General features: G+C 42.6%; 1 protein-coding gene across 1 annotated transcript in view; it reads right to left on the bottom strand.

The window, feature by feature from the left end:
• Positions 1–1,215: 1,215 nt before the first annotated feature.
• Positions 1,216–12,859, bottom strand: part of LOC145342402 (bromodomain and WD repeat-containing protein 3-like) — a 149,513-nt gene continuing 137,869 nt past the window's right edge. The window contains exons 40-41 of the mRNA XM_080187958.1: positions 3,619–4,184; positions 1,216–2,739 (exon numbers count right to left, since the gene is read on the bottom strand). Of these exons, the coding sequence (XP_080044084.1) occupies positions 2,674–2,739; positions 3,619–4,184 (632 nt within the window). The 3' untranslated portion in view covers positions 1,216–2,673. The remainder of the gene's footprint in view (positions 2,740–3,618; positions 4,185–12,859) is intronic.

Genomic DNA, 12,859 nt, shown 5'->3' with positions numbered 1-12,859 from the left:
CAGCTTGTTCCAGACACTCACCACCTTCTGTGTGAGAAAATTGCTCCTCTGGACATTTTTGTATCTCTCCCCTCTCACCTTAAACCTATGCCCCCTAGTTTTAGACTCCCCTGCCTTTGGAAAAAGATATTGACTGTCTACTTTGTCGATGCCCCTCGTTATTTTATAGACCTCTCATACGGTCACCCTTCAGCCTCCTATGCTCCAGAGAAAAAAGTCCAGTCTATTCAGCTTCCCCTTTAACTCAATCAATCATTTCCCAATAGCATCCGAGTAAATTTTTCTACACTCTTTCTAGTTTTATAATATCCTCTTTATAGTAGGGTGACCAGACTTGCACACATTATTCCAAGTGTAGCCTTATCAATGTCTTGTACAACTTCAACAAGACGTCCCAACTCCTGATTCAATGACCGATGAAACCAAGCATGCCGAATGCCTTCTTCATCACTCTGTTCACCTGTAACTCCACTTTCAAGGAGCTATGAACATGTATCCCTAGATCTTTGTTCTGTAACTCTCCCCAACGCCCTACCATTAACTGAATAAGTCCTGCCCTGGTTCAATCTACCAAAATGCATTACCTCGCTTTGTCTAAATTAAATTCCATCTGCCATTCGTCAGCCCACTGGCCCAATTGATCAAGATCTCGCTGCAATTGGAGGTAACCTTCCTCACTGTCCACGCCACCAATCTTGGTGTCATCTGCAAACTTACTAACCATGCCCCTATATTCTCATCCAGATCATTAACATAAATGACAAATAACAATGGGCCCAGCACTGATCCCTGAGGCACACCGCTGGCCACAGGCCTCTAGTTTGAAAAACAACTCTCTACAAACCACCCTCTGGTTTCCTTCAAGAAGCCAATTTTGTATCCATCTAGATACCTCACTCTGGATCCTGTGAGATTTAACTTTATGCAACAACCTACTGTGCAGTACCTTGTCAAAGGCAGCAGTACTAACCATTATGCCACCCTCCCTTCCTTCTATATGGAAACCAAAATTGCACAGAGCATTCCAGATTCTTTGTCAAGAGAAATGTGTTAAGCTGCATCACATTGGGAAACTTAACACCCAAAAATGGGTCGAGTCAGATGTTAAAATTTTACAATCCCCAAAAATGTTAGCTAGAAATAATTTTGAATATACAACTGCTCTGGGAAAAATAATTCACAAAACATAAGAACTCACACCATTGCGAACACAAGTGTAGTAACTATTTTATAATCAAAACTTATTACATATGTACACTTTTTACAGTATAAAAAGTAACTCACAGTAAATCATTGCATATCAACATTACATTTGGTCTATCCATGTGGCAAGAAAAATCCCTGAAATGCTGACTCATTAAAATATATATATGTGAGTGTGTGTGTGTGTGTGTGTGTGTGTGTGTATATATATATATATATATATATATATATAATATAGAAGGGACAGTCACCAAGATTAAGCATTTGGTGGAATGCTGTCCCCTAAAAGTCAATTTATTGATGCAATCTGGTCCATTTTTAAATCACCTACCTGGAGACTTTGGCTCAAATTGACAGCAAGGACTGAAAGAAGTTAATACGTTGCTTCTTCACAAATTAGAAGATGTGCTGCATGATTTTATGGAGAGGAGAGGGTGCACACAGTACCTTCCTACCACAAATCTTTGGAGAATAATCAATAAGGCATTTCACTAGAGTTGCGATTCAACACTTGCTGAGAGCAATAAATTTTAAATGTATTCCTTAAGATTGAATGTTTGATTGTGCAGACATGATTAGAACATTTACAAAAAAAACCCAAAATAGTTTACAAAGGTTTATGTAATTTAAACAAATAATGAATCAATGTGCTCAATGTATGCATTCTGTAGAAAAATAAGCAGGACTACATATTTGTCCTGTATAACTTTGATTACATACGTTATCATTCCTCAAGCAACTTTAGTGAAACACTTTGCAGTACAAAAGCATTGTTTCAATAATTTTATAGCACCTTCATCATGCTAATGTCACATGCAAACTATAGGGAGAATATCAGTATAATTTGCTAAAGATGTATTCACATACTGATAACATCGCGATTTTCTCAGAAAATCTTGTAATCAAATTTTTCCTACAGAACCTCACACCTACAATGGTTCTCTGTATATAGACAAATTAATGCTTCATGTATGAACCTCCCAGTATTCAAATACATATGTGCAGAAATTGACGAATCAAATGTGGACAGAAGCCAGCCATAAAATAAATAAAAATGATAATGCTTTAAAGTGTATTTAGTTTCGTTAAAAACAATGTTTTAATTGAAGAAAGGACTTCCTTTGGGATGAATAAGAGGTCAGATTCAAGCCTTACATGCACTTCTTGATGGCGAAAACCACAAGTCAACTTTCTCGTGTAATTCCAACAAGCCTGAAACCACAGTCTAATACACATTTTGGATTTGCTAAATTGGTTCAATTGTTTGGGAGGGAGAGAGAAAGGAAAAGAGAAAGAGAGAGAGAGGGCGCAAGAAAGAAAAATGGCTGTGCAGACACCACAAATCATCTCTCACTTTACACCTATAAATGCCATATAGGAAACTCACTATTGTAAAATTCTCTACCTAACAGGTGATATGTTAAGTCAGATGTCTTTCAAGATCTGTTGGGATGATCACGACTAGCAATGTCAGCGGCAAAAGGCGATTATAGCCTTATTTTTCTTTGCTAACGGAGAACAGTGTAGAAATGATGGCTGGAAAAGAGCATTACAATAATAAGATTAAAGAAAAACTTAAACACAAAACTAAAAGGACAATTTTTAAATGTTGCAATGTCAGTGGGTGTAAACATTTGAAAAGCATTTCAGAATGCTTTGAAATTCATATTTGTCAATTTATACAGAATTAATGCAAACATTATCAAATATCACTCAGTACTTAAATTAAATTCAGCACATTTACAAAGGCACCAACCATTATTTGCTCATTATCTCCATCACTGGAAGACAAAAACCACCAGTGAAGTAAAATTCAACTTCAAAATAAAAACAGGTTAACGTATGTAACATATATTACAATTCAACCTTAAATTTAAAAAGCCAGTGCAGATCAAATAAGTCATAAACTTAATTAATGGAAAGGATATTCATACCGTAGACCTTTAATAGCTGCCATTGAGACTGGAAGAACTGTGCAAAAACTCTTGACAGACTTATTACTGTATGGTGAGAAGTTATGGCTAGAATTAAATGAATTCTGCTGAGTGTTCAAATTAAGATAGATCAGGAACACTGCCTAGGTATGCTAAAAATTGCCATGGTAAATACAGTTATTTCCTATTATTATTGTTTTTTTGAAGCCACTGATACACAGATATTTTTCGAATACGTTAAGGCTACACCGCCTTTAAGGTTGGATTCAGCAGTTGGTAAGCAACGGTTTGGAACACCGAAGTGCATTTTACAATCAGATCAGCACCACTACAAAAAAAATTAAAGATCCTCCCCAACCCACCCACATAAATTAGTAAAAGTAATGTGCATATTGAATCCCTGCAGTACAAATGCAATAAGTTCAGTTTAAAAAGTTCTCTGCTTTAACAATCAGTGACTCCATCCCATTAAATGACTTGCCTTAGCCTTTTCTGTCATTCGACGCATTCTTCCTGACCTCGACATACCAAGGTTTAGCGGTTCACCAGTTGGTACAAAGCCATCATCATCAGAGTCATCATTATATAAAACTGTTCTTCTGCCTTGGTTTCTAGTTCTAATTGTGGAGCACTTATTCAGTCGATCAACACACAATTCATCTTCATCAAACCAGTCATCCAATAATCTTGCTCGTTTATATTTGTTTGTTGGTGTGGAAAATCTGAAGCGTTTCCTCCTGCGCCTCTTCCTCCTTACTCCTACTCTGCCTTTTATACTTCCTTTTCCTGTTGTCTTCCTTCTTACAACCTTGCTATAATCATGATCTCCTTCAATGTGGTCTTTATCTGTTCCAGAACCGGATTCTGACCCACTTTCAGACCCTGGGATAGATTTAGCTGATGCATCACTGCCTAATTGGGTAATATCTTCCATCTCCTCTTTGTTTGGATTCTCCAAACTACTTTCCTCTGAATCACTCATCATCTTCCTCTTTGTAGAAGTACGCATTCCATGACCATTAACTAAAGGACCATTACAGGATTGATCTGAAAAAAAAATACATATTTGCAATAGCATATGTAAAATACTTATTCAGTATGCTCATTATGCTTTCTATGCCTGGTACCCGGTGCAAAGGACCAGACTCCACTTCTAAACCCACACTTTTCTATGTGAAGTGCCCTAATGTGAAGTATTGTAGAATGAAATGTTCATTGGATGATTAACAAATTTCTGAAGCTTACATCAAATAGAATGAATTTGCTCATATTCTTCTCATCTTTAATGAGACTGGGCATTAACACTTTGACAGACCATATATCTAATGCTGTAAGAAATGAAACAGCTTTATCAAGCATGATTAAAAAGAACAAGCAAATGTCATAAATTGTATGATACTAATGTTTCACCAGTAATTTAATTTAAAAAAGAGATTTTCAGAACATGTCTGAGATGATGATTGTATGTGAACTGAAGTATTCAGTTCCTAACTGATTTAACTTCCTGACAAAACTGAAATAACTTTGCATTTTTAAGCAGCATTTAATGTAGGAAAAACATCCTAAAGCACTACATAGGTGAAATTTTAAATAAAACACAACCTAAGTGGATCTCAGAAATGTGATAAGAAACTGAGTTAAAGATTTGGGTTTCTAAAATAGGGAGAGAAAGATGGCTAAGCTGTAGGGTTTAAAGAGAGAATTCCAGTGCACGGGCTAAGACAGTTGAGGGAAAGCGATCGAATGACAGGGCACAGCCAGACCACAACTAGTGAGAAAAAAAGTTTGATTGGGCTATTGGGCTGGATAAGGTTAGAGGGATAGGGAAGTACATGATTTAAATACAAGCATACCCATTTTAATTTTGAGGGTCTGAGTACCAAGAGGCAAGGTAAGTCAGCAAAGACAACTGTAATGGAGGAACATAATTTGGTACAAATCACAAGCAGCAGAATGTTGGCTGATTTACATTTTAAAAAAATGGAGGGGGGATTGGAGGCTGCCCAGAAAACATAGACAAGATATTTCCTCCAGTCATATTCAAATCTAGGGATAAACATAAGATCGAGAAACTTGAGAGAGAGCGTGGTTAGAAAAGTAGTTAGAACTAGCTACCACATGGTTAGTTGAGGGAAATACCATAAGTGCATTCAAGTGGAAGCTATATAAATGCTTGAAGGAGAAAAACAGAAAGACATACAAATTTCTTAATTCAGTCCTGGGATGTGAGTGTTGCTGGCTGGGCCAGCATTTATCATCCATCACTGAGAGCTTTTAAGAGTCAACCATATTGCTGTAGATCTGGAGTCACATGTAGGCCAGATCAGGGAAGGATGACAGATTTCCTTTCCTAAAGGACATTTCTAAACCAGAGGTTTTTTTTAATGACGAGGTTTGAATCCAGGTCCCTAGAGCATTTCCTAGGTCTCTGGATTACTAGTTTAATGACAATACCATTGCACCACCACCTCCCCATGACAAATATAAAGTAGATGGAGAGTGGGAGGAGCTCCATGTGGAGTCTAAATGCTGGCATATTGCCAGTTTGTGAACTATAAATTCTATGTAGAAAAATGGAATAATAACAGTAGATGAGACGCAAAGCACCTACTTACTGAATGGTTAGTAAATTTATTTCCCGTTACAGGGTCTAGAGATTTGGATTTCACCAGGACCTGCTTATAATTGGGAATCTTTGCATGTAGTAGGATCATCCACAAAAGACGTTTGCTAGGTCTCAGAGATTTTAAGTGACTCTTCCTATGGATGATCTTTTGAACAAATGTCCATTAGCTGGATTTGCAATCACTGATCAGTGGGGACCTCAATCCAGTGTATCACAGAGCATGTGGCAGCACTGAGGAGCACTGTCCCAAACACAACAGCAGCATTTCGATGATGTTCAGACAGTTGACGCAAAGGCTTTGGGAACAAACTTACGAAATGCTTGGGATTCAAGATTTTGGGAGTGTAGACTGAGAACCTTAAGGCAGGAACTCACATATTTAATGCAGATATGAAGTCTGCTGCAATCCATATCAGCAGACACATTAAGGGCATGCCAAGCAGTAGGGGCATGCCCTGTATTGGTATTTTCAGGCTGCTTCATCATAATCATGCCAGGTTTGACTAATTTAGCATCTAGGTGCTAAAGACAATTGTACTGCCAGAAATAGAACAGGCATAATCAACCACCATATCAATTTTTTATTTCTCTTAGGGACTACACCAATTATTATTGAATCATTTCATGGACTAACACAAGGGCTACCAAAATGTAGAACACAGAACATTACAGCACAGTACAGGCCCTTCGGCCCTCAATGTTGTGCCGAGCTATGTCTGAACCCAAGATCAAGCTATCCCACTCCCTATCATTCTGGTGTGCTCCACGCGCCTATCCAATAACCGCTTGGAAGTTCCTAAAGTGTCCGACACCACTATCACAGCAGGCAGTGTATTCCAAACCCCAACCACTCTGAATAAAGAATCTACCTCGGACATCCCCCCTATATCTCCCACCATGAACCTTATGGTTATGCCCCCTAGTAACAGGTACATCCACCCGAGGGAATAGTCACTGCATGTCCACTCTATCTATTCTCCTCATCATCTTATAAACTTCTATTAAGTCACCTCTCATCCTCCTCCGCTCTAAAGAGTAAAGCCCCAGCTCCCTCAACCTTTTCTCATAAGGCCTACCCTCCAAACCAGGCAGCATCCTGGTAAATCTCCTCTGCACTCTCTCCAATGCTTCCACATCCTTCTTAGGTGAGGTGACCAGAACTGCACACAATATTCCAAATGTGGCCTCACCAAGGTCCTGTATAGTTGCAGCATAACCCCACGATCTTAAACTCAAACCCCCTGTTAATAAACGCATCAAGATAGATAAGTCACCAGGACCAGATGGGATGTACCCCAGGTTACTGTGGGAGGCGAGGGAAGAGATTGCAGAGCCTCTGGCGATGATCTTTGCGTCGTTGATGGAGACGGGGGAGGTTCCGGAGGATTGCAGATGTGGTTCCTATTTTCAAGAAAGGGAACAGGGATAGCCCAGGAAATTACCAATCGGTGAGTCTGACCTCAGACGTTGTTAAGTTGATGGACAGGATACTGAGGGTCAGGATTTATGAACATTTAGAGAAGTTTAGTATGATCAAAAGTAGTCAGCACAGCTTTGACAAGGGCCGGTCGTGCCTTATGAGCTTAGTTGAGTTCTTTGAAAATGTGATTGACATTGACGAAGGAAGAGCGGTGGATGTGGTTTATATGGACTTCAGCAAGGCATGTGATAAGGTCCCCCATGCAAGACTTCTTGAGGAAGTGAGAGGGCATGGGATCCAAGGGGCTGTTGCTTTGTGGATCCAGAACTGACTTGCCTGCAGAACTGATGTGGGCACTGTGTTGCCTGCAGAAGACAGAGAGTGGTCGTGGATGGGTCTTTCTCTGCATGGAGGTCGGTCACCAGTGAAGTGCCCCAGGGATCTGTTCTGGGACCCTTGCTGTTTGTCATTTTCATAAATGACCTGGATGAGGAAGTGGAGGGATGGGTTGGTAAGTTTGCCGACGACACAAAGGTTGGTGGTGTTGTGGATAGTCTGGAGGGATGTCAGAAGTTGCAGCGAGACACAGGTAGGATTCAAGACTGGGCAGAGAAGTGGCAGATGGACTTCAACACAGATAAATCTGTAGTGGTCCATTTTGGCAGGTCCAATGGGATGAAGGAGTATAATATCAAGGGTAGGACTCTTAGCAGTGTAGAGGATCAGAAGGATCTTGGGGTCCGGGTCCATAGGACTCTTAAATCGGCCTCGCAGGTGGAGGATGTGGTCAAGAAGGCGTATGGTGTACTAGCCTTCATTAATCGAGGGATTGCGTTTAGGAGTCAGGAGATAATGCTGCAACTTTATAAGACCCTTGTCAGACCCCACTTGCAGTACTGTGCGCAGTTCTGGTTGCCTCACTACAGGAAGGATGTGGAAGCTATTGAAAAGGTGCAGAGGTGATTTACAAGGATTGGGTGGCATACCTTATGAGAATAGGTTGAGTGAGCTAGGTCTTTTCTCTCTGGAGAGACGAAGGATGAGAGGTGACCTGATAAAGGTTTATAAGATGTTGAGAGGTATAGATAGCCTCTGAGAATCCACCCTATTTCCCAGGGCTGAAATGGTTGCTACAAGGGGACACAGGTTTAAGGTGCTGGGGAGTAGGTACAGAGATGTCAGGGGTAAGTTTTTCACTCAGAGGGTGGTGGGTGAGTGGAATCAGCTGCCATCAGTGGTGGTGGAGGCGAACTCATTGGGGTCTTTTACGAGACTTCTGGATGAATACATGGGATTTAATGGGATTGAGGGTTATAGATGGGCCTGGTAGGTAGGGATATGATCAGCGCAACTTGTGGGCCGAAGGGCCCGTTTGTGCTGTAGTGTTCTGTGTTCTATGCTAACATACTATAAGCCTTCTTCACAGCTCCATCCACTTGAGTGGCAACCTTCAGAGATCTGCGGATATGAACTCTAAGATCTCTCTGTTTCTCCACATTCCTCAGAACCCAGCTTTAAACCCTGTAATCCACATTCAAGTTTGTCCTATCAAAATGAATCACCTCACACTTATCAGGTTAAACTTCATCTGCCATTTCTCGGCCCAGCTCTGCAGCCTATCAATGTCTCTTTGCAGCCTACAAGAGCCCTTCACCTCATCCACTACTCCACCAATCTTGGTGTCATCAGCAAATTTACTAACCCACTCTTCAGCCCCCTCTTCCAAGTCATTGATAAAAATCACAAATAGCAGAGGACCCAGCACTGATCCCTGTGGTACACCGCTGGTAACTGGCCTCCAGTCTGAAAGTTTTCCTTCCGCCACCACCCTCTCTTCTATGAGACAGCCAGTGACTTAACCAAACGGCCAAATTTCCTTCTATCCCACACCTCCTTACTTTCTTCATGAGCCTACCATGGGGAACCTTATCAAATGCCTTACTAAAATGCACGTATACGACATCAACTGCTCTACCTTCGTCTATACACTTAGTTACCTCCTCAAAGAATTCAATCAAATTTGTGGGGCAAGACTTACCCCGTGCTGACTATCCCGGATTAAGCTGCATCTTTCCAAATGGTCATAAATCCTATCCCTCAGGACCATTAACTTATCGACCACTGAAATAAGACTAACCGGCCTATAATTACCAGGATCATTCCTATTTCCTTTCATGAAGGAAGGAACAATATTCACCCCTCACCAGTCCTCTGGCACAATCCCCGTGATGTGGGTATGCCAGCGTTGGACTGGCGTAAACACAGTAAAAAGTCTGACAACACCAGGTTTTAGTCCAACCGATTTACTTGATAATACTCACAAGCTTTCGAGGTTTCCCTCTTCGTCAGGTGAATGGAGAGTTCTGGCCTCAGACAGAGCATATAAAGCACAGACAGTTTAGAGATTACTGATTAGAATGCGAATCCTTACACCTAACCTGCTGTTCAAAACCTGAAGTGGCTGACAACGTGAGTGGAAGGAGCACTGATCACAGGTTAAAGTGATGTGTATTGTCTCCAGACAGTACAGTAAGTGAGGTTTTGCAAACCCAGGCAAGTCACGGGGGTTACAGATAGTGCGACATGAACCCAAGATCCCTGTTGAGACCGTCCTCATGTGTGCGGAACTTGGCTATCAGTCTCTGTTCAGCGACTCTGCGCTGTCATGTGTCGTGAAGGACGCCTTGGAGAATGCTTACCCGAAGGTCAGAGGCTGAATGCCCGTGACCACTGAAGTGTTCGCCAACAGGAAGGGAACAGTCTTGCCTGGTGATTGTCGAGCGATGTTCATTCATCCGTTGTCGTAGCGTCTGCATGGTGTCCCCAATGTACCATACTTCGGGACATCCTTTCTTGCAACGTATCAGGTAGACAACGTTGGCCGAGTTGCAGGAGTATTTACCATGTACCTAGTGGATGGTATTCTCACGTGTGATGATGGTATCCATGTCGATGATCCGGCATGTCTTGCAGAGGTTGCTGTGGCAGGGTTGTGTGGAATTGTGGTCACTGTTCTCCTGAAGACTGGGTAGTTTGCTGCGAACAATGGTCTGTTTGAGGTTGTGTGGTTGTCTGAAGGCAAGAAGTGGGGGTGTGGGGATAGCCCTGGCGAGATGTTCGTCTTCATCAATGATATGTTGAAGACTCCAGAGAAGATGCTGTAGCTTCTCCGCTCCGGGGAAGTACTGGACGACGAAGGGTACTCTGTCCACTGTGTCCCGCGTTTGCCTTCTGAGGAGATCGGTGCGGTTTTTCGCTGTGGCGCATAGGAATTGTCGATCTATGAGTCAAGCACCATATCCTGTTCTTATGAGGGCATCTTTCAGGGTCTGGAGGTGTCTGTCACGATCCTCCTCATCTGAGCAAATCCTGTGTATACGGAGGGCTTGTCCATAGGGAATGGCTTCTTTAACATGTTTAGGGTGGAAACTGGAGAAGTGGAGCATTGTGAGATTGTCTGTGGGCTTGCGGTACAGTGAGGTGCTGAGGTGACCGTCCTTAATGGAGATGCGTGTGTCCAAGAATGCAACTGATTCTGGGGAATAGTCCATGGTGAGTCTGATGGTGGGGTGGAATTTGTTGATATCATCATATAGTTGTTTCAGTGATTGTTCACCACGAGGCCAAAGGAAGAAAATGTCATCGATGTATCTAGTGTATAGCATTGGTTGAAGATTCTGTGCAGTGAAGAAGTCTTGTTCGAACCTGTGCATGAAGATGTTGGCATATTGAGGTGCAAATTTGGTCCCCATGGCTGTTCCATGTGTCTGGATGAAAAACTGGTTGTTGAATGATGAAGACATTGTGGTCCAGGATAAAGCGGATGAGTTGTAAAATTGCATCTGGAAACTGGCAGTTGTCAGCGTTGAGTACTGAGGCAGTCGCAGCAATGCCATCTTTGTGGGGGATGTTGGTGTATAGCACCGAGACATCCATTGTGACGAGGAGTGTCCCTGGTTCAACTGCTCCATGTGTGCTGAGTTTCAGTAGGAAGTCCGTAGTGTCGCGACAAAAGCTGGGGGTTCTTTGTACAAGGGGTTTCATTGTCTACCTGATACGTTGCAAGAAAGGATGTCCCGAAGTATGGTACATTGGGGACACCATGCAGACGCTACGACAACGGATGAATAAACATCGCTCGACAATCACCAGGCAAGACTGTTCCCTTCCTGTTGGCGAACACTTCAGTGGTCACGGGCATTCAGCCTCTGACCTTCGGGTAAGCATTCTCCAAGGCGTCCTTCACGACACACGACAGCGCAGAGTCACTGAACAGAGACTGATAGCCAAGTTCCGCACACATGAGGACGGTCTCAACAGGGATCTTGGGTTCATGTCGCACTATCTGTAACCCCCGTGACTTGCCTGGGTTTGCAAAACCTCACTTACTGTACTGTCTGGAGACAATACACATCTCTTTAACCTGTGATCAGTGCTCCTTCCACTCACATTGTCAGCCACTTCAGGTCTTGAACAGCAGGTTAGGTGTAAGGATTCGCATTCTAATCAGTAATCTCTAAACTGTCTGTGCTTTACATGCTCTGTCTGAGGCCAGAACTCTCCATTCACCTGACAAAGAGGGAAACCTCGAAAGCTTGTGAGTATTATCAAATAAATCGGTTGGACTAAAACCTGGTGTTGTCAGACTTTTTACAATCCCCGTGGACAGTGAGGACCCAAAGATCATAGCTAAAGACTCCACAATCTCATCCCTTGCCTCCCGAAGTATCCTAGGATGTATCCCATCTGGCCCAGGGGACTTACTGACCCTCAGATTTTTCAAAATTGCTAATACATCTTCCCTCACAACATCTACCTCCTCCATCCTATCAGCCTGTATCACACACTCATTCTCAAAAACATGGTCCCTCTCCTTAGTGAACACTGAAGAAAAATATTCAACACCTCACCTATCTCTTCTGACTCCATGCACAGTTCCCACTACTATCCTTGACTGGCCCTAACCTCACCCTGGTCATTCTTTTATTTCTCACATACGAGTAAAATGCCTTGGAGTTTTCCTTGATCTGGCCCCCAACGACTTCTCATGCCCCCTCCTAGTTCTCCTAAGCCCTTTCTTTAATTTATTCCGAGCTACCTTGTAACCCTCACGCGACCAACTGAACCTTGTTTTCTCATCCTTACATATGCTTCCTTTTTCCTCTTCACGAGGCATTCAACCTCCTTTGTGAACCATGGATCCCTCACTCATAAGAACATAAGAAATAGGAGCAGGAGTAGGCCATCCAGCCCTTCGAGCCTGCCCCGCCATTCAATAAGATCATGGCTGATCTGTCGCTGCTCAGTTCCACTTTCCCGCCCTCTCCCCATAACCCTTAATCCCCTCTCCTATCAAAAACCCATCAACCCGCGTCTTAAAAATATTTAGCGAGGCAGCCTCCACCACTTCAACGGGCAGAGAATTCCAGAGATTCACCACCCTTTGAGTGAAGAAGTTCCTCCTCAACTCCGTTCTAAACCGCCCCCCTTTTATCTTGAGGCTGTGCCCCCTAGTCCTACTGTCTTTTTTGAGCGGGAAGAGTCTTTCCACCTCTATCCTATCCATCCCATTCATCATCTTATACGTCTCAATGAGATCTCCCCTCATTCTTCTAAACTCTAATGAGTACAAGCCCAGTTTATTCAGCCTCTCCTCATAGCTCACTCGGTCATTTC

Source organism: Carcharhinus amblyrhynchos, chromosome 4, assembly GCF_965287045.1.
Source record: "Carcharhinus amblyrhynchos chromosome 4, sCarAmb.v2.hapA, whole genome shotgun sequence".
Taxonomy (NCBI): domain Eukaryota; kingdom Metazoa; phylum Chordata; class Chondrichthyes; order Carcharhiniformes; family Carcharhinidae; genus Carcharhinus; species Carcharhinus amblyrhynchos.
This window is presented reverse-complemented; position numbering and strand designations above follow the sequence as displayed.